The sequence below is a fragment of the Linepithema humile genome, chromosome 1, assembly GCF_040581485.1.
Source record: "Linepithema humile isolate Giens D197 chromosome 1, Lhum_UNIL_v1.0, whole genome shotgun sequence".
NCBI classification, from domain to species: Eukaryota; Metazoa; Arthropoda; class Insecta; order Hymenoptera; family Formicidae; genus Linepithema; species Linepithema humile.
Window position 1 is genome coordinate 30,877,996 of NC_090128.1, and position 24,477 is coordinate 30,902,472.

Sequence of the window (24,477 nt, forward strand, 5' to 3'; positions counted from 1 at the left end):
CGCGATCAATCGAGAGTTCGATTATTCTTTTTTTTATGAGTCGCCCGGCAAAGTCGGCTGTTAAATTGCACGCGATCAGCGATGACACTGATAACTTTATCTCGGGGCAAGTCTGAAATTACACCGCGAAGGAAAATCCCGCGGCGCGCCGTACGCGGCGCATACAAATTTTGATAAAAACGAGGACTTATCGGGTTTTGCGGGAAGTAGTCGTGGAAATATGCGCAGCGGCTTAGTAGGACGAATAGGGGGATATCTAACAGCGGAAAACACGCACACACCTTCTCCCGTCGAAGGCCCCGGGGTTGGAGTGCGGTAAGCAGCTCATTAGAACCCTCCCCGCCGACCGGCCATTATTGCCTCGTTCCGTATTCCGTTACAAATTGCTTTATTAAATTAAAGTCCCACAACCCACACCGTACCGACGTCACGGCGACCCTGTGCGTCCGACCCTTCCTACCCCACCTACAGCCCCTCACGCTTCTCGCCCCCTACGTATATGCGCGCCCACATGCCACATCGGGGCCGTGCGCGGCCCCCTTGTCTCCGCAGAAGTCGTCCCCCACAGTTGTCCCTCTCGGTTATCCCTCGAAAATTTTCTCGATCTCCTCTTTTTCCCGATCTAATTAAGACGGCTCGACCGAGTGGCCGAGATTAAAAATAATCAGCCGGCGCGAATGGGATCAAGTAGTTTAGTTCCGCGGGAGACTTTAAACGAGGCAATGCCGCTGATGCGCTTGCAATAATTGCTTATCGATCGAAAGTTCGGAAACACGAAAAGATAACTTTCGACAATTTGAAGAAAAAGAATGCGCACTTTTTGAGCAAGTTATGAATACAAAAACGTAAAAAAAGTTATTAATTAAATTTATAAATACGGGAAGATTTATTTGCGTATTTAAAAAAATGAAAAGTATGGGAAATGGGAAAAATGCTTTTAATATTTACATCGCGCTTTGAATTTTAATTTATTTGTGTGCGCGTAAATATTTATAAAAATATAATTAATTTAATAAAATTATATTGGAGCAGAGTGTATTTAGAATATGAATACAAATTAAACTGTTTCAACGAAATTTGCAAAGTTTAATCTACGCCGGATGAAATGTGATTCGGAGAGCTGGAAGACATTTCGCAGAAAAATTAGTATTATAATCGCGAGTCCAGTGAAAGAGAGAAACACACTAAATGGTTGCGGCAATAATTACCAACGTTATAAGGGCCGTAATTAATTCCAGAAATGGCGAATTAATTTCGAACTGCGGTTAAAATGAAATACTTCTTACGGTTATAACACGGAAACTAATTATGCCCGAAGATATATCGCAGACATATTTTTCCTGAGTAAAACAAATAAGTGTGTATGTGGGGCAAGTGTATGCAATATCGTTGCACCTTGCCGATAAATTTCATTGCGTCATACATACGCACGACAGCGTGCTAGTAATATAACAAAAGCAAATTTATTAAGAAAGTACATTCGCACAATAATAGTATATGCACAATTGTGCGCTCATCCTTGCTTATCTTATATAATTCAGGACGTTGGTGTAGCGAAGTAAAATATGGCAATATTTCTCTATGACTTGTCACGACAGAAAGTCACAGATGGGATTTGCAATTTCCCCTTTTCATTCTGCCAGTCTGGAAAGAGATCATGGAAGGAGGGGGAGCCGATAGAATGCACATACGATGGCACGCACGATCGGGTGCACGCGGTTGCCGAAAATGCAATGGAAGCTTGCGAGCGGCTCGTCTCGTGGCTGCGATATCAAAATTCCACCGTGGTTTTTTAAACGATGCTTGAATTTTAACACGAGTCGCCTGTTCTCGTTTTAACAATCAATACCGGTCCATACTGTATCAAGAATTGGCGTTTACTATCAAACGGCGTAATATTTTATGCTTGAATAAAAAAAAGTCACACATGTTTATTTAAGGTGAATCGATAAAAAATAGCGATATTTCAAAGCTTCGAAGAAAAAGTAGAATTAGGTCATAATACTTTTTTTTTACAGACTTTCAGAGTAAACACTATAAATTGTAAACTTAATTCACCCCGCTAAATTAATGAACTCGGAAGGCTGAGTTGAACAAAACGGTGGCCATCAGCCAAGGCTAATTACTCTACTCGTAGCAAAGCGAAATGGATATTCAGAAACTATTCACCGGGTGACGCGAATGTTGCAGTGTCGCAACAGCTGGGCTGTCAGCAAGCGATGACGGGCGCGGGCGGCGGCGCCGGAGAACACGAGGGCGGCAAGAAGAAGCACACGAGGCCCACATTCAGCGGACAGCAGATCTTTGCCCTGGAGAAGACCTTCGAGCAGACCAAGTACCTAGCCGGCCCGGAGCGCGCCAAATTGGCGTATGCCCTCGGCATGTCGGAGTCCCAAGTCAAGGTAACGCATATCTCGCTGTATTAGCGCGCATTCAGCGGACTCGCTTGAAACAGTACTTGTAATTGCTCAATCTTGTTCGATCGTTGTTTAAAAAAATTCTTTGTTTCCTTGAAGAGAAAAAAGACGAAGCTTTAATTTTAGTCTTGGAAAATTGAATCATTTCTTTAAGTTGGAAGAAAGGTTTACTGCCACAGCAATACGACAACGCGAATAAACGCGTAAAGTTTTTATACACATGTTGCGAATATCTCAATTATCAAATACACGTCGCAAGTGTCCCGTCGAGAAAAAAAAAGGAGGCGAAGAGATATTCGTCTTCGCGTTCGCTGACATCGGAGAGATCGATCAGAGCAATCGTCTCGGCGCGGAAACGCAAATCCGCGCGGCGACGAATAATCCGCGGCCGAAAAATCTCCTCCGAAAAAAGGAAATCCCCCCGCGATCGCCCGTCGACGCTCAGCACGGGGGTTGCCCTCCGCAACGACGCCCCGCAAAAAGCGACTCGCTCGCGTGGAGGCGCGATTTTAAAAAGCGTCCTGCTCTCGTCGCTCGGCTTACTCCATCAACGCGCCCCGCCTGCGAGTGGAGAGGACAAACGGGAGCGTAAAGGGGGGGGGGGGGGGGGGGGCAGAGCGGAGGGAAGGGAGGGCATCTAACGAGGTAGCCGGTAAAAAAGTTCGAAGGATAAAAGAAGGTGACAAAACAGCCGGAGACGTGTCAAGCTTTGCGGCACCTGCGTCATCCTCGGCGTCGCTCTCTTGCGCTCTCTCTCTCTTTCTCTTTCTCGCCTCTCTTTCATCGTCACCAAGGAGGAAGAAGGAACGCAGGGAAGAGAAGCGCGGATGAAACTCGGGTGAGGCCGCGGTGACGGTGAGCGAAAGGACGGAGAGCGACTTCTCTTTCTCTCTCTCTTCATCTTTCGTCTTCCGTGGGAGCTTTTGCATCCCCCTTCTTTCCCTACAGACATCTCTCTTGCCCCCGCAAGCTCCTCCGTCTCTTCGCCCGCCACCTTCCGGCGCTCCGCTTCGAGCCGAAGTCTCCCGCTCGCCCTTCGCTCCCACCCCCCTCCTCCCCCTCCCCCTTCCCCTCTATCTCTTCCTTCGCCATCTTCGACCCTCCGAGAGAGAGAGCCTGGCTGCTTCCCGTTTCGAAACTCTCAACCCCTGCCGCAAAGGCAGGTTCTCCCTTTCTCCTCTTCTCTCTCTATCTATCTATCCCTCACAGACTCCGGGCGTCGATGTAGCGCTGTCATTGGCTCGTTCTACGCCGCCATATTTACATTTTTATTGAAAGCTACAAGTCTGTGTCAGTGAGTGATGGCGAAGGGGGAGCGAGAGCGCGAGCGTGGCGCCCCCTAAAGCAGAGCCGGGGGCTGGAAGGGGCCGGGGGGGGGGAGGGGTGGAATGAGGGACGCGACACGGAGGGTGGACGAGGAGGGAGGGATTGCCGCGCGTAGCAAGGGCGCGGCGGGGGGACGCGCCGCGGGGGTGAGGAGGGTTAGCATTCAATTACCTCGGATTTCCTCGGGAAGAGGCGATTCACCTCCGCGTATATGCCATCTTCGAGGGCGAGATTGCCGCCGGATCCCGGAGTGCCGGCGCGCGTTTTTCGAAATATTACGACAATATATACCCGCGTACTCTTCTGCGCGACCGGCTGACTGCGTGGGAGTGAGAGGGGGGGGAGGGGAGGGCTTGTTTATATCACCGCTGCCGATGAATCCCGCGTTATCGCGCGATACCCTTCAAAAGTTTCTTGGGGGTTTGCGCAATGATCATGACGCTGTTTACAATAACTTACGTGTAGCAACGGCAAAAAATCGCGGCGTCGCTTGAACTATAATCGCCACTCCGTACACTTTGTGCAACTCGTGATCGCTGTCGCGCGAACAGTTCAAACGTTGCGATTATCGAAAGAAATACGCGAAGTCAATCTCCGATCTCCGCGAAATCTGAATTTTGTTAAAAAAAAAAAAGAAAAGATTGTAAAAAATGGATTTCATAATTAAATCCATAATTTATTTGAAGCGGAGGAAATTGTATCCCGCTGCGTCCACGAAGCAGTGTCGCAATTATGCACACGGACGTTTCATTCGAGAGTGCTATCTTATAATTGGATACACACGCGGGAGGATGTACAGAACGACACCGGTCGATGCGGGCGGAATACCAACGATAGATCGATAGCGTTCCCTCGCGGTTTCGGGTAATACCGGATCATTACATACTGGACCTATCACTTTTTTCAATATTGGAAAGGGATTTGCGCGGTACGAAGGGATTTGGCAGCGCTGCCCGATGAAGATTTATACGGCCCGCCATTTCACAATTCCAGATTTATAACTTTTTCATTATCGAAACGTATATCTTATCGATACCCGCGCATGAGCGCGCAGGAGCGTTTCTTTCTCTCTCTCTCTCTCTCTCTCTCTCTCTTTTTTCGCCTAATAGCACGACGGATTTCGGATGGTGTAATCTCCGGAATACATTTTGCCACCGATGGTTCTCGGGGGGTTATATCCGTCAGGCTGTACAAATTGCCCGCACGTTAATATATTCGATCAACCGAACGTCGTTGCTCGAATGTGACTCCCATATCCTTCTCGCTAAACGACACGGGAAAGAGCTTCTCTCTGCGTAATGCGCGCGGTTGGTTCACATAAATTCTCGCAATGAAATATTTGCCAGCGATGTGTATGCGTAATCTGAGTAAATGATGAACAAGTTTCGCATACAATACTTTACGTGTAACATATTAGATTTCAAATAAGCAAAAGTCTAAGGGCTTTTTATTACTCTACAGTTCTGCGGATCCAATTGATTATTTGAAACATAAATCATATTTCTTTACTTAATCAACCGACTAGCAATTCTAGTGGTATTTATTTTTTTGATATGCATTTATTTCTCCTAAAAATTTGAAATTCAATTATACTATTATTCAATTGATTTCAAAACGTTAAAATATTACAAATATTAACCTGTTTTGAGAAACTCATATGAATTGTTAATTTCTCGTGACTCTGCAATTGACAATAAGTATATTTTGCATATTCATTTAAGATGCAGTTATTTTAACTCGTTTAACTAAATCCAGGCAGATTTTTCCAAAATCGGATTTAACATTGCAAATAGAATTCGGGAACATTATTTCAGTATCAAATTAGAAGAGAATTATTTTAATTATTATAAAAAACTTTCTTTCACAAATTGTATACTTTTAGAGTCTATAAAAAATGCACGTCCGAGAGTAAAAATAAAAAACATGTAAGATAAACGCTCAACCCCTAGAATTATCTCAAACGATCATAAAGCTAGATTTGTCACGCATTTCATTATGATTACACGAAACGTATCCATCAATGCTGTCGTCGTTGTCGAAATTGGCAATGATATTCGTCGTATGATTCAGTTAAATCCCCCACCATAAACATTCATTTAAGGCAAGTCGAGTGCAACGAGACGCGACAAGACGAAACGAAGAGCTCTTAGCACAAATGATCCCCTCAGTGTGTGCTCCCCTATTAGAATCTAATACAGCAAAGTGAGCGCCGAGCATTTGCGAGTTAAAGACCGTGGCGCCCTGTTTTGCAGGCGTTTTCTCTCTCGTACGCGTGTATCGCGATGAAGAAAACAAGAGATGGAGGGTGGTGAACAGCGCAAGAGACATCATGAGACTATTCAAGGGTGGCGAGAGAGTAGGAGAGAGAAGGAGGGATGGAGGGAGAGAGAGAGAGAGAGAGAGAGAGAGAGAGAGAGAGAGAGAGAGAGAGAGAAAGTAGCGAAGGCATCGATCGTGAATCAGGTGGATTACATACTTTCTTGTGCAGATGATGTCGGGGGTGTGATAGTCGCGATTCATCGCCGCGATCGAAAGTCAGTCTTTCTGTTTATCGAAACGATTAAAGATACGATAGAAAGGAGTGTGCAGACACTATAATTGTGCTGAGCTCTTTAATCCTTTATCTCTAATGCGGTGTGATCGCTGTTCGAGTTGTTATTGCGTGGATTATGTTGTAAATTTAAATTTGAAGATTTTATTTAGTTTAAGATGGATCATAAATTGACCGAAAAATCCAGTATGGAATAAAAAATGAAAATTTTGGAAATGTAATACATGTTTCTGTAAGTTTAATTCAGTTCCAATTAATAGAGTATCCGACAAATGAATGTTTTTTGAGATTCCATTGTCGCAAGCGAAAAGTTAACGATCGCCAAAAATAATGATTACTTGTTCGACAGTCACCGCTATAAAATCATTTCCAAACTTAACCACTGCAGAACATTCATAGCGCCGCATTTACCTCGCAATCGCCCTACTCGACCCCCCCCCCCCACGCCACGCTCAACTCGCCCCCCTACTCGCTAACTTTTAAGCAAAACATCGTGCATCGTTTCGAGTTAATTGAAAACAGCGGCATCCCCAAACACATTAAACACGATATCAAACTACACGTCGCAAAACGGGCCCTTCGCTCTGTCGGGGGGGGGGGGGGGGGAGGGGCCGCACCTTCCCCAAATGGGCGAGCGTCGGATGGGGTCAGAGTACACGCGCAGGGCTGCGACGGTCTTACAACGCGCATTACGACGTTATCCCGCACGACGTGGTGGTGGTTGCCGCTGCTGATGCTGATGGCTAAAGTGGGTTTCCCCGTCCAGGCGGTATGCGCGGCGGCCACCGGAGGGGACCGACGAGGCACAGGGGGATTCGGTGGGCCGAGTTGTTTACGGCGGAGTAATCTGCTCGTCGACGGATACCAATATCGATGACGTCAATTAGTACGAGGCGGAAGGCCTCTCTCTCTCTCTCTCTCTCTCTCTCTCTCTCTCTCTCTCTCTCGCCCTGCCCGCCTCCGCCATGTATCATCATGGCGGTGTATGTACGCGGCGCGGCGCGGCTCGGCACGGCGTGGCGTGATAAATCACGGCAGCAGGCGGCGTTTCCCTTCATTCACCTCCCACTACCGTCAGTGTGCCGGCACCGCACCACACCACACCACGCCACACCGCATCGCGTATACCCTCGAAATTGGCCCACATGTACTTGACTCCATAATGCCCGCGATTCCACCGGCTCGGATCTCTCTCTCCTTCTCGATAAAACTGACTTTATTTTTCGGCCGAACCGCGCCAGCCAGCCACCTTGCCTACTTCGCCACTGTTGCTCGGGTCTTTCTCTCTCTCTCTCTCTTTTTGTCTTACATCTTGCTGCACAAGTTCATTTATCTCTCTTTCTCCCGTTCCTACACGTCTTTCGGCTCGACCCTGCCAGCGGAACGATCTCGTCGAGATCGCCGGCTCGGAATTATATCGGGGTGTATACACGGGCGCCCGAGACGCCATTATGTTTTATGGGCCGCGTAATTGTATGGGCCGGTCTCGGGAAATTATTAGGAACCTTTTTTCCGGGAGACCAATATCTCGATACCGGCGTGAGGAAAGTAATACCTCCGGCGTTGCTCGCACGCCGGTTTGACAACGCTCGCCTGCTCGTCATCGATTATCGCGATGATAAACCGGACGCGCGTCGCTTTTGCATCGCGACGATGCACGCGGTAATTGCTTTCCGATGGCGCCGTTTCGCCTCGCATCTGATGAACGCTTGCACCGGGGGCTATTTTCGAAATGCGCACTCTATATTTCGACAGTCTGCACTTTTCGCGATAGTTAAATACAATATCGTCTATTGACATCGTAAAAAACTATGAAATATACACCTTGTATTACTAAATTAGAAAATGAGAGAAATTATAAACATATCTGAAAACAATATATGCCTTTATAATAGCCAGTTTAAAAAAATAAGAAAAAATATTGTTCAAGAAAGTGTATTTTCATATAATAAAATTATAACACGAATTTCTTCCAAACTAGTTCGATATTCTAATTAATGTCAAATAAATTGCTCAATAAAGACGTCACTCAATTTATATCTTTAAATAAAAATTGTTATGTAAAAAGATTATGTGTTTATTTACTATATCACAAAGATCATTTCGCATTCAGATTAACGGGTGTTCATCATCGAGTCAGTCGACCGCTCGTATCCGAACGTCTAAAGATATTCTACATGATGCATTTCTTGTCGGAATTAGTGGCGCTATGCGTTGATATATACCGTTCCTTCGCGTACATGTGTACGCACATCGTACGTTTCCGGAAATTCGCATTAGAATTGCAGACCGCAAAAAGTTTATTTCCATAATGAAGTCAGTTAAGAGCGATTATTAGAAACTTCTTATTGTATGTAACTTCTGTTCTATCAATAAATATAGATTTTTTTAGATTTATGATATATTCTGCTCATAATTCCTCCATTAAAATACGAAGAACGCAAAGTTATAATGCAAGAAATTATCGTACGCTTGTATTAATATTTCCCTATAACGTATTTTTTTATAGTAGTGAAGATTACCAAATTCCTCTCGAGTTGCTCCAATTCAATCGATCTCTTTTCGGACACAAAATCATTTTTTTTTCGAAGATTGTATAAGAAGATCGAGCAACCGTTTACGACCAGAGAACAATGAAATAAATTTTCATTCGCATTGTCTTCACACAGATCGCTGATTCACCGAATATAGCTGGGAAAAGATTTTCAACAAGGTGAATCATAGCGATTTCAAGTAGCGAAAAATGGATATCAGTCTCGTACTCGTAAAACAGTGAAATTTTACAGATAAAGCAAGCAAAAAATTGTGTGCAATTTTTGAGTGAAAATTTTGATATTAAAAATAATATATTACATCGCAGTCTCTCTTCATTTAAAATATATTTGTATTTTTATTTAATTTATGTATATAAAAGAAGATTTTGTTAACTATATCCACAACAAATTAAATGTTTATAAACTGATAGCAAGATGCTCATGTTTTATCAAATTTCTTTTACATTTTAACTGAAAAAAAAAGAAAATGCTTTTGTATTCTAAACGCAAAGACATCGCGTGGAAATTAAATAGGGAGTATCTTAATCAACGCAGGAGCATCTCGATGGGGATGATAATGTAAAGAAGAAATAATTCTTTGTGCTACTAAGGCGGCAAGCGGGAGAATATATTTCGGCGAATTAAGAGCAGCTGCTATATAACGAGAAGATGCTGTCGTGAAAATCCACGAAAAAAAAACTATATTTGCCCATCAACCGAAAATCAACTCATTGGCGTAACTAGGAAATTTTTTCTAGGGAGAACCATGGCTCCTCCTACTTGTAAATTTTAAATTCCTATTGTGAAATCTTTTATTGTCGGTCATTTAATGATAGGATAATAATTTTACACCAAAAATAAACACATTAAAATACTTTCCAACTTTCTCATGTCAGAGATCTGTGCCGCAGTCCAAAATTGTTTTTATTTAGATTAATTATTATTTCCAAGAAATTTCTGGGGGAGGACTGCCCCCCCCCTGATTCCCTCCTAGTTACGCCTATAATTAGTATACCAATTGACTGCAAATAAATGTGCTTTTTTAAATCTTAAATATGAAAATGTTTACACAATAAAACTATGAGCAAAAGCGAAAGAAGGTACAAGACTTTTGTTTAAAATAAAACGTGTTTTTGTAATTCAAATTAGGAAGACGTTAAAAATCTCGATGAGAATCGCGATGTTTATTTAAGGCTTCAACGAATTGTTATATCTCATAATCCACTTCGTAACGGCGTCACGGATGCGGAGATATCGTATCGTCTCGGCGTGTTTTCCGAGGGTGAAAGATTCCTCGGCATCCTGTCGAGAGAGAGCCGTAAAAATTCGCCGTGCTCGTGGCGGCCGCCGCGAAATTTGATTCCGAAATAAAAATAGAATATTGGGGATAACGCGAATCGGTGAAGCCATTTGATCTCCGAGCGGGGCCAAATGGGTGGTCGGGAGTTACAGGGGTGTCGCGGGGGAGGAACCAGGGGGGAGGGGAGAGGAAACATATCGATATGGGGAAGCGCTACGGCAACGGAATACAGAGGAGCGCATTATCGCCGGTAAGCCAACTACCCTCCGTCGTCCAACCACCCCCCTACTTTCCTCCCTCCTTCTCCTTTTTCCAGCTATTCCCGCGAAGAGATCGCATTACTTATTACTCGTAGAAACATTCTGCTCCGAGCACTCTGTAATATTGCGAACCGCGGAGATCCCGCGATTATTCTGGGCCGATTGACGACGCGAAATCGCAGCCGCATTCGCGATTCGCGACACTCTACGTGATTTAAATCGCTTGGGGATACGCAATGAGAGCCTTTATTTCCAATTCTCCAGAATGTATAAATATATATATCGCATTTATGGAAGCCCGATATATTTCCAGTAGAACCAAATTGTAGAAAAGTAGGCAAAATCGAGAATACATGTAATAGATAAATTTGTTAAAGTTATTAAATACATAAAAGTTTAAAGTACTTTGAATAAGTAATATTCACAAATTTAAATTACAAAGATATTATATGACAGAAATAATATTATGATAAGATATTAAATTTTATGTAATATTAATAAATAAGCGATATTAAAAAAGTTATTTAAATATATAAAAATAAAATTTAACCGAAATAAATTTAGTCCTCGTCTCTTTACAAAACCAAGTGTCGTAAGTGAGCCATAATTATTTATGTCAATCGCCAATAATCTCGTAATTATCTGTGCGTTTAATTATTCATTCTGCACTTTTGACAAGTCGACAGAAACGCGTGGTTGCGATCGCCAGCGTGCTTTACGACAAAGCTAATGTAACATGTGACACAAATATCGAGCCTGCGGCGGTTAACACTCTCGGTTTGATGGCATTTAGGAGCTCTCGTTACTCCACCCCGGTCGGTGGGTTACAAATAGGCTGTCGCGTCACGCCATATGGCGTAAATGCAAATTTTATACTAAAAGAAGCCGGAGCAGTCAATGCGTTAAAGGGCATCGGTCGAGCCTCAATAGTTTTGTTTGCATCACACGGATATATCTCTCGCTATACTATCGTACCACATGCATCAACATGACAAAAGGCAAAAGCCAGGTTTTTCCGTCGCATAACACTTCGCAAAAAAAAAGAAAGAGATATTAAACAGCCATTATCTTATGATGTATTTAACCAGTTTCGAACAAAATTAATGAGTATCATCATATATTAAGTATAAGATGTTTGTGCCAAATTTTGGTAACAAATCCAAAACGATTCTGATTCAATAAATCAATTCAATTCAACAAAAATTCCAATTGCAAGACTATATTAATTCTATAGACAATTTATTTAATAGATATCAATTTTTGTAATAAAAATTTGTCTGTATAAAATTTTTTTTCTATATATTTTTCTATATATTTTTTCTATATACAGGTATATTTATAGATATTATATTTCCAAAAATATGTAATTTTTTATGATTTAACAGTAATACTTTGCAAACTTGTGCAAAATATTTAACTTTTATGATAAAAAGAAAATAATTTTGTATTTCCCTATTTGTTTGCAAAATTGCAAATTGGAAATGATCAAAATACAGTTCTTAGTATAATTATATAATAAATATAAAATAAAAAGAAAGAAGTAATAGACAATATCAATTCTTCGCAGTAATTATTTGGAAAGTATGTGGAATAAATTTACTCACCAGTCGTTGTACTCCAACTAATTATATTCTCAGTTGTTTTCACGCATGTCTTCACCTGGAGAAATTAATATAAATTTTACTAACTGTAAATTATCATACATTTTATTTATACTCATTATTACACAATGTTTATTTTTATTTTAATTAAAACATAATTATTTGCAGCAAATTGCGTGAGTAATTATATGACATTTTAAATAAATATTCAAATATTTTAAAAAACAAATGTTTCAATAAAGATTTAGAAAATATAAATTGTAATAATAATAATAAATAAATAATTGTACCAGCTAAAATATTGCTGGTTGCTTCAGTCTCCACACAAATTTCGTCTGTTGTAACAATTACTCGATCAATTCCATCGAAGAATTGTTAAATACTGGAAATCCACATCTACAATTAGTTACGTAAATTACGTATGACAGTCAACTCGCGCACTTCACTTTCTACACTAAAAAAAATACGATAATCACGGACGGAATTATGTCACAAAATTGCTGTTACAGAACACAAAAGGCAAACACGACACGCAAAATAAAACATGCTTTACATATCATATTACATATCATGACATAATTACAGCTATTATTGTCATCTTACTTGTTAACGGCCATTTTGATACACAAGCGATCAGAAATATCTTTCCACATGAAATTGCACCAATTTTAAATAATTCAGGACGCGCGCGATAACAGTCATGCATCACGATTATCTAGATGCATACGCACAAAGTTATTAAAAACTGAGACAACTTCATATTTAGGCTGCGTATCAATATTCACTACCAGTACTGACAATTTATAGTTTATATTACACTATAGGTTTTCCGCACTGCTAGCGCATTTTGAACCATCGTTATAATGCAACTCCAGAGAGGAAGCGAGACAAATAGTTTGACGGAAGCACGGCACCGTCAGATATAAACACATACATAATTAATACATTTTAATTCTAGTAAGCCAATTTTTCAATACGTACTAACATTTAATGAAAATACATCACGCTGCGATCCTCTTGAGCAAACGTAGGGACCATTTTGTATGTCTCTTCAGCATCAAAATTCATACCCACTCGATTGAGCAATTCATGATCCGCTTGCCAAACAATCAACGAAATGCTCGTGGCAAATAATACGATCCGGCAATCGCCCGTCACTTAAATCGGCACTCCCGACAAAACTCACACTTGTTACGCATTTTAACTGATAAAATACGTGATTAATCACGATGAACCGTTCACACTTCGCGTTCTACAATATAACGGCCGAAAGATGGCGCACATAATGTCAAATGTATCGATATCGACGTTATGTGCGCCTCCAAACGGTAGTTAGTTTCAATTATTTTACGCGAACGCGAAACTATCATAACGACCGAAGGGTGGCGCGCGTAGTATTAATTTTGATCATCGATCTATTTCACTCTCCATTCTTCACCTGTTTTCTGCCATGACAGTATTTACTACGGAAGATGAGTAAGAACGCTCCGTGATTAATCACGCATTTTATCCGCATCAAAGCAAAACGAGTGTAAATTTTTGTCGGAAGAACCGATTCAAGTAACGATGATTGCCGGAACATATTATTTACCATGAGTGTTCGCGATTAACAACGTTTCATCCATCAACGTGACGTAGATTGAAGCCGACAAACACAACACATATACGTACGCGCAAAAAAGACGGTTACAATTCGTTCAAAAGGATCAAAACGCGGTATACTTTTCGTCAAACGTAACATGTAGAAAATTTTGCTTGTCGAAATTAACTCGAATAATAAGAATACCGAACAGTTTCCTCGCCATCTGTTTTGCTCCAAATATTGTCGTATAAATAGCAGCGAGGTACAACGCGTAGACAACAGCGCACGTACGTTACATACGCCGCGTCTTAGAACACAAAAACAAACAAACAACTGCTATGTATGATTGTAGCAAATTAGATGCAATTAGCTATTGAAAATAATGCATTCCAAATGCAGAAGAAATAGGAAATATGATTGCTTCTTCCTTGCATTTTTCAACAGGAAAAATGTATTTCTCTTATGCACGTCGTTCTGTCTGTCATATTAATTTTTTCTGATAAAACAATATATTTTATCAACACAAGAAAATAAAAGGCAAAACAAGCCAAGTTGGTTGTTATTACATATATTTGATTTTTTTTTATCAATTGTTAACAACAAATGTTTCTGCCTCTATCAGGCCTTCTTCAGTGTAATAACTTAGTAAAATAAAATTTGTATAATCATAAATTATAAAAGTTGTGTCGTACGCATCCTCAATTAATTTAGCAAAGCAAAATAATTAAAAATTATTGGTAAAAAGTTATGTCCGAGTAGTTGTATTTCATATTCATGATAGTCGTTGGAAAAATCATAATTGAGTTAGTAGTTAAAGCCATAATGTTCAGAGTGTCCAACGTATCGATGGAAGAGACCTTTTCATTGCCAATTCAGTGAAATTGTGAGAAAAATTTAATATGTAACTATATAGTCACTGGTTAAAATATGTGTTATAATGTGTCAGTGGTTAAAATGTTAATAAAATATATTTTATATACATATACTGCAGTTATCGAAAGTTCAAAATTGATGTAGTCGTGCGCCACGATGCGCCGATGTTGCGCGCGGAAGACGAAGGAGTTACAGGGATAAAATTCTGCTAAACGCTCCAGGACCACGGATAATGCTTAACGACGCGTGCGGAATCATGTATGACATTTACTTGAAAGTTTTCCACGTCATTGGTCGACACGCTTATTATTCAAAGGGTGCGCTTTCATCGGTACCTCGATAAATTTTTAAGCTCCGATGCACCTTTTTTACGCGCCAGACGCGAATATGGATTTTAGAAAAAGTTACGAGAGTTATGTTCCCTCGTCGACACGACGACGATGGTGATGGTTGATTTCATGTATCTCGGGATGACAGGATCGATCGCCGAACCGTATGTGCCACTTGACGACAACGTGATCTCTTGATAATAGAAAATTGACACAAATTGAATATCAGTTTTATCGACAGTATTTCTGGAGCATGTTGCTTGTATGAAATATAAAATAAGATAAAATCTTTTAGAATTTATTAATTAATTATTATACAAACTAAAACAAAACTAACTTTTGATTGTTTATCTTTAATTAAATAACTAGATTATATGTGAGATATGAAAGAGTTATTAAAAGAGTTAAGCATAAGTATGAGCAAAAAAAGATTAGAACGTGCATTTATTTTTTTTTTTTTTATGAATAAAGATATTAAATATGAATACTTTGTATGCAATGCACGAGTCAGTAATACTAGCACAAGCTAATAGAAAAGCATGCCAAGCTATTGAGAATAATACATTCCAAATGCAGAAGAAATATGTAGAAAATATGATATGCCTCTCGTGTTTCTTGTATTTCTTTTGTGCACGTCGATCCATTTGTCATTCTCTTAATACACGATATAATTCAATCGGAGCGGAAGTTTTCGTCATATTTCTGGCTACGCTTCCGATTAATTGACTTTTTGGCAATCAGCGTTATCCAGAGTTCTTCGGAACGCTAAGTGCTCCATTTGCACGCGATATGCTTTTCGCAAGCGAGATATCATTCATTATTCCGAATTGTCATTTATTGGCAATGTCATTTTCTGTATAAAATTGTATTTCATCATAAATCGCTAAATAAACTTTAATAACGATTTAATATAATTTGATATTAGTTTATAATTATAAAAAAATCAACAATCTTCACATACATTGTTAAATTATTTTTAAATATCACAAAAAATGTTTAAATATTTTTCATTTTATTTCTTTTTAACTTATCGATAAGTTTGTTTATATATATATATATATATATAATCTTTGCTTTTACTTTTCTACTATCTATTATTAATTCGTGCGTTTCATAGAATGTGCTATTTAAAATTTTCACTAATAAAAAAAACAATATTGTTTTATAAATTTATCAGACATGTTTTGCGTTTGTTTAGCATCTTATTTATTTATTAGAGTTTAGAAACAACTTTACAAGCTGTATCTCGTAAAAATGACGATAAAAGGCATATCGAAATAACATAAACCTTTTTTCTAATTAGAACTGTCAGAAGCATCGATGATGCTAGAACGAATATGCACCTTGAATGAGGGAGAAAAGGAGAGTATTTTGCAAATGCAATCCGCAGTTTCCTTTCCTTTCCACGCATTTACATTGAAATCCGTTTCCATGCATACACAGTTCCTCCATCTCTTTCTCTCTCTCTCTTCCTTTATTTCTCTCAATGTCTGTCACCCCTTAATTTGCCCCTTTCTCGCGTTTCTCTTTTCACAAAATATCTCTTGTCGTTCATTTCTATCTCTTTCTGTTTCTTTTTTATCCTTTTCTGCGATTTTTTCCGCACCTAAATTTTGCGTTTTACACTTCTTGCTTTTTTTTATTCCGGTTCTCTTGTATGTCTGCCATTAATTTTCTTTTATTCCTTCTTTATTCTCTAGCTTCCTATGTTTATACTTATGAACTTTCCCGCTTGTCTATCTATCTTCGTTACATAGCAATACCCTGGAATCGATTGTCGTATGAAAATTACATTTTTTCGAAACCAACCGTTTAAAAAATGTTTTTATCGATATCATGCTTTATGATAAAGATTTTTCAAGTGCAGCAATTTCCCTGATTATTCAATAATATATTTCTTTATATTTAAAAAAATTATATTTTTAAGTGTTTAGTCTATTTATGATTATTGTTAAATTTTATTGAGAATGGTTGATGCCAGACCGAAACATTTGAACAATTTTAATGAACGCATCCATATTCGGCACGTTTTCTGCAGTTCTCTTAGTCCTTTGTTTCGCTAATTTTTATTTCAAAATCGTATATGAGCTTCTTCGAATTAATATACTTTTCTCAAAAATAATTGACAGAAAAGAATTCTTGACGCCAAATATTATATTTTATATATGCTGAAACAATTCGATCAAAAGTGCAATATTTATGCGTTAGTTTTCAACACTTATTTAGATTCGCGGTGGTCTTATCACAATTTTGATTCGAGCGAGAAGTTACTCGCGCAAATGTTGTCGCCCCCCCCGAGAGCGAGAACTGAGTCACACGGCCCGTAATCTTTCGCATAATAAATTGTCCCGGCGGCGATATCAACGGCGAGATCAGATGCTATCGGTATTATCTGTTACAAACGGGGGGGGGGGAAGGGGGGACGAGGAGGGTAGGTGGACGACCGCGAAAATCAGTGCCGCTCTCTGCGGACCCGCCCTAAGGGCTTTACGCGAGTTACAAATGCGGTTTTGTATCTAGCTCTTCGCGGAACAAAGTAATGGGCTTAGATAATCCTGATTTAATAAATCGAACAGTTGTGAGACGACGCGCAGCGCTGTTGACGAGGGGACCGAAGGGAGAAGGAACGACAACCGCCAGTTTCCCGCCCCCGTTTCGCAACGTGCGCGTGACTAATGCGTTCAAAAACAAGATAGATGAATCCCCGGCCAGGACTTTCTTTGCATTTACATTTTCGCACTGTATCAGATACGACAATTTTCAGAATAACGATCGAAGAGGCTTTGCAGTTGCACCCCAAATCGGGTTTTTATCGTTCTATCGAAAAGGACCAGCCAAAACTGCAAATAACTAACCTTCCAATTTTAATCAACAAAATTAAATTAATCAAAAAATTTACATCTTTTCTCATCTAACAATTTATATAATGTTATTAATATTATATTTATATGATGTTATTAGAATATTATTAGAGTTTTTTAACAGAATGTTTTCTCAGGATACATGTTTCTAGACAGAAAATTGTATAAATATAATTTCGTTGAAAGCAACAAGAAACAAAATAATTATAAATTACAAATATCATTGACGAGTAATATCAAGCGATTGCAATAATGTTTCAGCGATTAATATATTTCAAACGAAGAATGTAATAAGTTTGACAAAATGTAGTACCTGTGTTTCTGCAAAAATAAGATGTCGCGTTTGGATTTATTAAAGGGTTAAGTACAGGCTTTATCGTCTTTAAAGTTTGTTTTAGTAAAGTAAACAGGGTCGGTACTAATAGAGAGAAACTAGGTCGGCTCGCACGATTCCGAGGGAGAGTTCGGTAAACTTAGCATCAATTTTGATTGTCCTCACATACACACACAGTTTCTCCGATCCATTGAATGATATCTCAGAAATTGCGAATTCTCGTGGACGGAAAGAGCTTGTTTATCGCGATTGCAAGATCACAATCACGTGTAGGCAAACCTACGTTTGAAGCATCTATTTTTCCGCAGGAAATATTCGCATACTTTGAAGCATAATATGATATTTTCTATTCGTATCGTTGTCCAAATCAGTGCATTATTGACACAATACTCTAAGAGTCTTGTTTTTTCGATATTATAATTAAATATTATAATTAATATTTTTATATGTTACATTTTAAAAAGAAGAATACGACGTCTCAAAGGAATGTTTAAGAAACGTTTTCAAAGATTTTTTAGAAAATATAATTATAAATTTCTACTTAATTTAAGTAGAAAAGAAATTCGAGAAATTTTTTGTTTATCAAGCGTCTTTAATGAGTTGAACGCGCAGCCTAATCTTTTTCTAGCATCTCTCGTTTCCTTCCACCCTTTATTCCTTTCTTCCGCTCTCTTTCTCTCTCTTCCTTCATGAAGACCGACATGAAACACAAATTGGACTTTCGTTGCCGGGCCGAACTGCTTTTTTACGTCCGACGTTTGCTTGCAGTCAATCCCTGCAGATTGTCCATTCGCCTGCCTCTCCGTTATCTTAATTCCTCGAGTATTTTAATTTTCATCCGAACAGCCATTAACTTTTACGGCCGGCCGTTTACTTTTTAATTCGTTTACCGCTTCGCGCTCGCGCTCGCTCGCCGGGACGCTTATATCTTTAATTTAAGCTCTCGACTTGGCGGCCATTGAACAAGCCTGCGGATTGGGGTTGGATACGGAAGAGCGGCGGTGGCGGCGGCGGCGGCAACGGGAGTGGGAGAGGGAGGACGAGGAGGAGGAGGAGTTTAGCGGGGGCCACACGCTGGCATGGATCGGGGGTGGTTTGTGGGTGCAATCGCGCTACGGTGAAGCTCCCCCGTGCTCCCCTGACACCCGTTACGTTAATTAAATACATTGTTGCGGGGACACAGACTCCTACTGTGTATCTCGAGCTTTATAGGTGCGGAGGGGCACCTTAAGTTAGCGCCGTTTCCGACCTCCGCGCGTCCCCGCGGGAGGCCAGTCGCCGATGAATTTTCGCCGGGACCTTTGCCCGTTAATTCAAATGTTATAGACGCCCGCTAGAGTTGCGGCCGGCGTATTAATCGAGAAAGGTTGAATGAACTCCGCGGGCGGACGGCGCTGAAGATGTCGATCGGCTCCGGGAGTCGGCAATTTCAATAATTTCCTGCTCGATTCACGTCGGCCGCGGCCGTTCCGCGATAGGGATTTTTATTTCGGGGGAGCTAATTCGCCGTTCGGATTTTATATTGATGGAGAAAAAGTTTTATTCCAAAAAATCTATGACGTCATCCTAAAGTTTTACACAAGAATTTTCTTGTAACAGAGATCAATATTATTGTTGGATTGTATAAAACGTTTTGCGCGTAAAGTATAAGTTACATGTAGATGTTCAAGATCAATTAACTCTTCAAAGAAATATTTATCGCAGATTGATTGTCTTATTTTACTGCTTCACAAATAACAAGTGCAAGCGATATTTGATAAGTATTTCGAGTTATAATTTCGAAAAGTGGACAAACTAGATTGTGCTTGACATCTTCACGATTAAAATCGCGATTTTATCTTTAACGCGAGCATCCGATTTCCGATTTTCAGGTGTGGTTCCAGAACCGGCGGACAAAGTGGCGGAAGAAGCACGCGGCGGAGATGGCGACGGCAAAACGACGGCAAGAGGAGGTTGAGGGCGTCGTCGCCGAGGGCGAGGACGGCTGCAGCGACGCGGAGACCGACGGCGGCGGTAGCGGCGGCGGCGGCGGCGGTGGCGGCGGCGGTGGCGGCGGCGGCGAGACCGCCGCGAAGAGGTTGCGAAGGGAGCTCGAGCAGCAGTACAGGCATTGAGAGCCGCCGCTCGGGGGTGGCCCGGGGACACGCGGGGGCGCGAAAAAAGGGAAAAGAGGGATGCGGAGGAGACGGATAAGGCGTGGCCCGGGGGCGGCGCGTTCCGGACGGTTTCTCGCGGCTTGTTCGGAGAACAGCGCGCGTGTCGGCTCGGAAATGATCGCGGAACGACTAAAGGAGAGAGAGATGGAAAAAGGGAAAAAAGCAAACGTATATACGTGGATGTGTATCCGCGTGTCTTTCTTCGTGATTTAGCCGGACGCTTAACGCGGCATCGCGAGTGACGTACGGGATGTCCGGGAAGTCGCGCGTCTTCTCCGGACAGCGAGAAGTAGGAGACGATTCGAAATTCTTCATAGAGAGCGCACGCAGATTTGAGAATTTCGACGCTCCGCGGAGTCAATTCTTATTGAGTTATAAGTGAAAAGTAAGATTTACGATGAAATGCAAGAGATTTATTTTTGAATTAATTTCATCATGGATTTTTTACCTGAATAAAGTTTCAATTAGAAGTTTATCATTGCCTAATCTTTTCTGAGGGGAAAAAATCGATTTTTCAAAGTTATTGAATAATTTGTAGCCGAGAGAAAACGCGCGATTTGTAGGAAACACCTGATATCGTATTTCGAGACATAAGTGTTTCGCGATATTGTCGAGAATTGGTTGCAAACCGCGCCGATATAATATAATCAAGAATCATGGTTTCTTGAAGCTGATCGACTTTTATGGTACTTGCCATAATTTTGGATCCAATTCTCTGACTTCATTCACTTCGAACTGTTACGAATGGGCGCTATTTTTCTCGATGGCAAGTTTGTAAGTGTTTAAGAATTTTAACGATTTTATTTAGACAAACGCAAACCAATAATTATTATTTGAAATTCAACTGTGTACAAATTAATGTATAAAGCAACATATTATTTTTTTTTTCTCCAATTAATTCTGAAAAATCTCGGTATCGTGAGCAATAATCACGATTAAAGAAATAAACATATTTTTCGAACAAAATTTTCCGATTGAATAAAAAATTCAATCCACCGTAAACCTGCTATCTGACAGAATGACTTGGCGGCCATTCGAATCCAAACTACGTCTCGTTGTCGAACTGATCTCAGTAATCGATATGACAATTCGAAAGCATCGATAAAGACTACCGATTCATCGCTGGGTTCACGATCAAACGTTGATCCCGAAATTCTAAAGTGTCGCTCAATCAGATTGAGCCACGAATCAGACGCGATCGTCCTGCAAGCAATTGCACGTTTATCGACCCGGGGAAACTTTAATTAATCGCGAGTAATCGTAATACCAATTTATTATCATAAAGTGGGCTTACTTCTGTGCGAGTACGGTAATACTTCATGACTATCTTGCTCCGAGAGATAAATACAAACTTACCGCATGCTAAATGCGCCTTTGACGTAATCAGAATTGGCTATTAGGAAAATGTGTCGCATTTAACATTACTATTTAATTGTCTCAACTTATTTCACACGTGCAAGATTATCGCGGAAGTAACGTTACGATTATAAATTTGTTTCAGTTCATATTATCGGAATATAAAGGCCTGAATTATATATATTTATAATTACCGAATCAAAATCGACTTAAACGGTAAAATCGCGCGACAACTTTGTCGCTCTAATTACGCATCGTGCTTGTCGGGAAAATATGACGACACCCAAATATCGTTAACACCTTCTGGGACGCGACGCGTTGCCGTCCCCAAAATCTCTCGATCGCGTATGCATATTTAGTCGCTGTGAGAGCATACGGAGGAATCGATAGGAAGGGTTTGCCGAGCTGCTTACGCGATGGCAGATTAGTCGCTGGGGCTTTGTTATCCATCCGACAAACAACGCACGGCAAATATGGCAAACAACGCACGCGACGTAACGTCAGCCCCGTCAAGGAGGTGTTAATGGATAACCATAAATCCAAGGGCCTGGCAATCTGTACGTCCTTCTAACTAGTCGACTATCATCGGGAAAATGGCGCGGAAAACTTATTCTCTGGGTTGAATAAATGTGAATGTTGGATTAAAAGAGCTGTGGAATTATTTTATGCGCGATAAAATGTGCAGCATTGGTTGGTTGTTTCACAGCGAAGAATTTTGTTCAAGTGTCATTCACAGATAAAAAATCAAATCGATAAAATAGTGCTGATTTAATTTTGGCTTTATATTTATGTATGCTGTTTAATAACACATTGTGATTTATAAAAATTAAAAACACCCTTCTATTAATTTTTTCGTTTCCTGTTCGTACGTTGAACTAAGATCACAGTGCCAATAACGCAAACCGATAATTTATTCAACCTTACTGAATTGATAGTCTTCGACAAAGTGCACATATATTATTATTATAAAATAACACAGCGAGAAATTGTTCCGTTTCCCTTTCCGTTATCGATGAGAAAAAGATCGGTTATGAATCATTTATATTAAAACAGTCTCCGGAGAAGGATATTAATTTTTCTACGAAAAAATTACGCAAAAATGACTAAAAGCCTTTTCTTGCCTCACTAAAGTTGAAAATTGTTATATAATTGATGAGTTTATATGATTATGATTTTTATTTTTGTACGATTTTAGTTTTTGCGCACGTATTCGTACGCACGTATATTTATTTATTGCCAAAACTGCCAGTTGCAAGAAATGAAGACTTTTTATCGTTTGTTTCTCTGCAAATTACGGTAAATCGATCGTAAAAGTATCCGAGAAATAATCGCGAGGAAAAAATTACACGTGAATCTCGCGAATACTTTCGTGCGAATGCGCGTCGACACGCGGCGAATTACGAGAGCGGCAACAAATCGCGCAAAAAAAATGGACTTTGTATATTATGTAGATAAACGATAAACGTGAATGTGATATCTAACGTATTTAATACGGCGTTTGGTATAGACGCGTAAGTGAAGTAAGTAGATATCGTCTATTGTAGACTAAAATAAAACGCAGAGGAATAGGAGAATATAGCGTATACACACACAAATAAATCGCACGTGGCGTGCGTCTAAACTCGTAAACTCCGGCTCTGTTTTTTTTAGTTGCACCTTCTTACATATTCTGCATTTAAAATGAGGTAGGTGTATATTCAGACTTGTGGAGAGAGAAAGAGGAAAGTAAAATGCAGAGAGAGAGAAAGAGAGTGTAACTAAAAAGAAACGAACCTTCTGTATTCTTGCCGCAGGTTAGCGCTCAATGTGGTTGTTTGATCCTGCCTTTTATTCGTCTAACATAAAAATGGTATTTTAATAAAGCAAACTTTAGTTTATGATCTAAAACTGATACAAAATTTTATAATATGCTTCAATAGTTACACCAAGACCTCAAAGTATAATAAATATAAAGGTATTATTTTATTCGTGTATATTTATCACAATTGTATACGTATTTTGTGAATAATGCTTTTATAGTGACTGAATATTAGACCTCAAATCATATTTTAAAAAATTTTTATTTAAATTTGTTATATTAAATTAAAAGATTTCATATCATAAAATAAGGAAAGAGAGAGATAAAATTGCATTATGTAAACGCAAGATTAGAATTAGACTGCCATCTTTAGGCAAACGTGCGGTAAGAATACGATAAGCGTTAACTTTCATAAGCGTGTTAATTACTGTGTTCAGAAAGATTCAGCAATGGGCAGGGCCCGGAATTCAAAGGGCCGAGATGGAAATGTTTCTAAACACAGACCAAAAAAAGAACACTTCGCTACTTCGCGCGCTGCGATTAATCGAGCGATCGTTTCCTAAAGTGCATCCTAAGTCTCTTGTAACGTCTATCGAGTATCCGACAAAACACATTGCTGTACAGTAAACCTAGGTAAATTGTTAATTGAAGAGGTAGAGACAATCTGTATAAAATATTGTATAAATTATACATACGTGTTATCTATCGCTTGTGTATTATATCTCCAATTTAATAAATGGAACACGTATTATGGTAATATTGTAGAATTATATTATATATCTCGTAATGCGTTCACTTCATTTACCCTATCCCACCATTTTCTCGATTATTGCATGTGCGTTTTATACGGTAGAATTGATTCAACAAAAGATAAATGCTCTCATTCGGTCGAAAATTTTTTTAAAAATGATAGTTAATAAGTAATAGTTTAATTTTAAACAAACTATAAATATTTTAGTATTAATAATAATACTAATGTATACAATTAAAATTACAATGCATTTTTTTCTCTCTAATACAATAAATTGTATTTTTATAATTTTCAAATTAAACTTAAAATTTCTGTGTAAAAAATTTTTTTTTAAGTCTTGGAAGATATCTTTTCAAAGTTCATTATAAAGTTTTTTTAAAGATATGAGTATAGGTTAAGAGCATTACATAAAAATATTGAACATTTATTTACTGAATTAATATTGGGC

The 24,477-nt window shown here is 39.6% G+C and overlaps 1 protein-coding gene and 1 long non-coding RNA gene across 3 annotated transcripts in view; one reads left to right on the forward strand and one right to left on the reverse strand.

Annotated features, from left to right (window-relative positions):
- Positions 1-13,528, reverse strand: part of LOC136998453 (uncharacterized) — a 36,197-nt gene extending 22,669 nt beyond the window's left edge. Inside the window, exons 1-3 of one of the 2 annotated variants that reach the window (XR_010889039.1) lie at positions 12,975-13,528; positions 12,280-12,371; positions 11,993-12,047 (exon numbers count right to left, since the gene is read on the reverse strand). This is a non-coding gene — a long non-coding RNA (uncharacterized lncRNA). Of the gene's footprint in view, positions 1-11,992; positions 12,048-12,279 lie in introns of both variants that reach the window. The other variant, XR_010889034.1, reaches the window with a different exon arrangement.
- Positions 1-24,065, forward strand: part of HGTX (HGTX homeodomain transcription factor) — a 41,623-nt gene extending 17,558 nt beyond the window's left edge. Inside the window, exons 3-4 of the mRNA XM_067351095.1 lie at positions 2,191-2,402; positions 19,840-24,065. Of these exons, the coding sequence (XP_067207196.1) occupies positions 2,191-2,402; positions 19,840-20,082 (455 nt within the window). The 3' untranslated portion in view covers positions 20,083-24,065. The remainder of the gene's footprint in view (positions 1-2,190; positions 2,403-19,839) is intronic.
- The last annotated feature ends 412 nt before the right edge of the window (positions 24,066-24,477 follow it).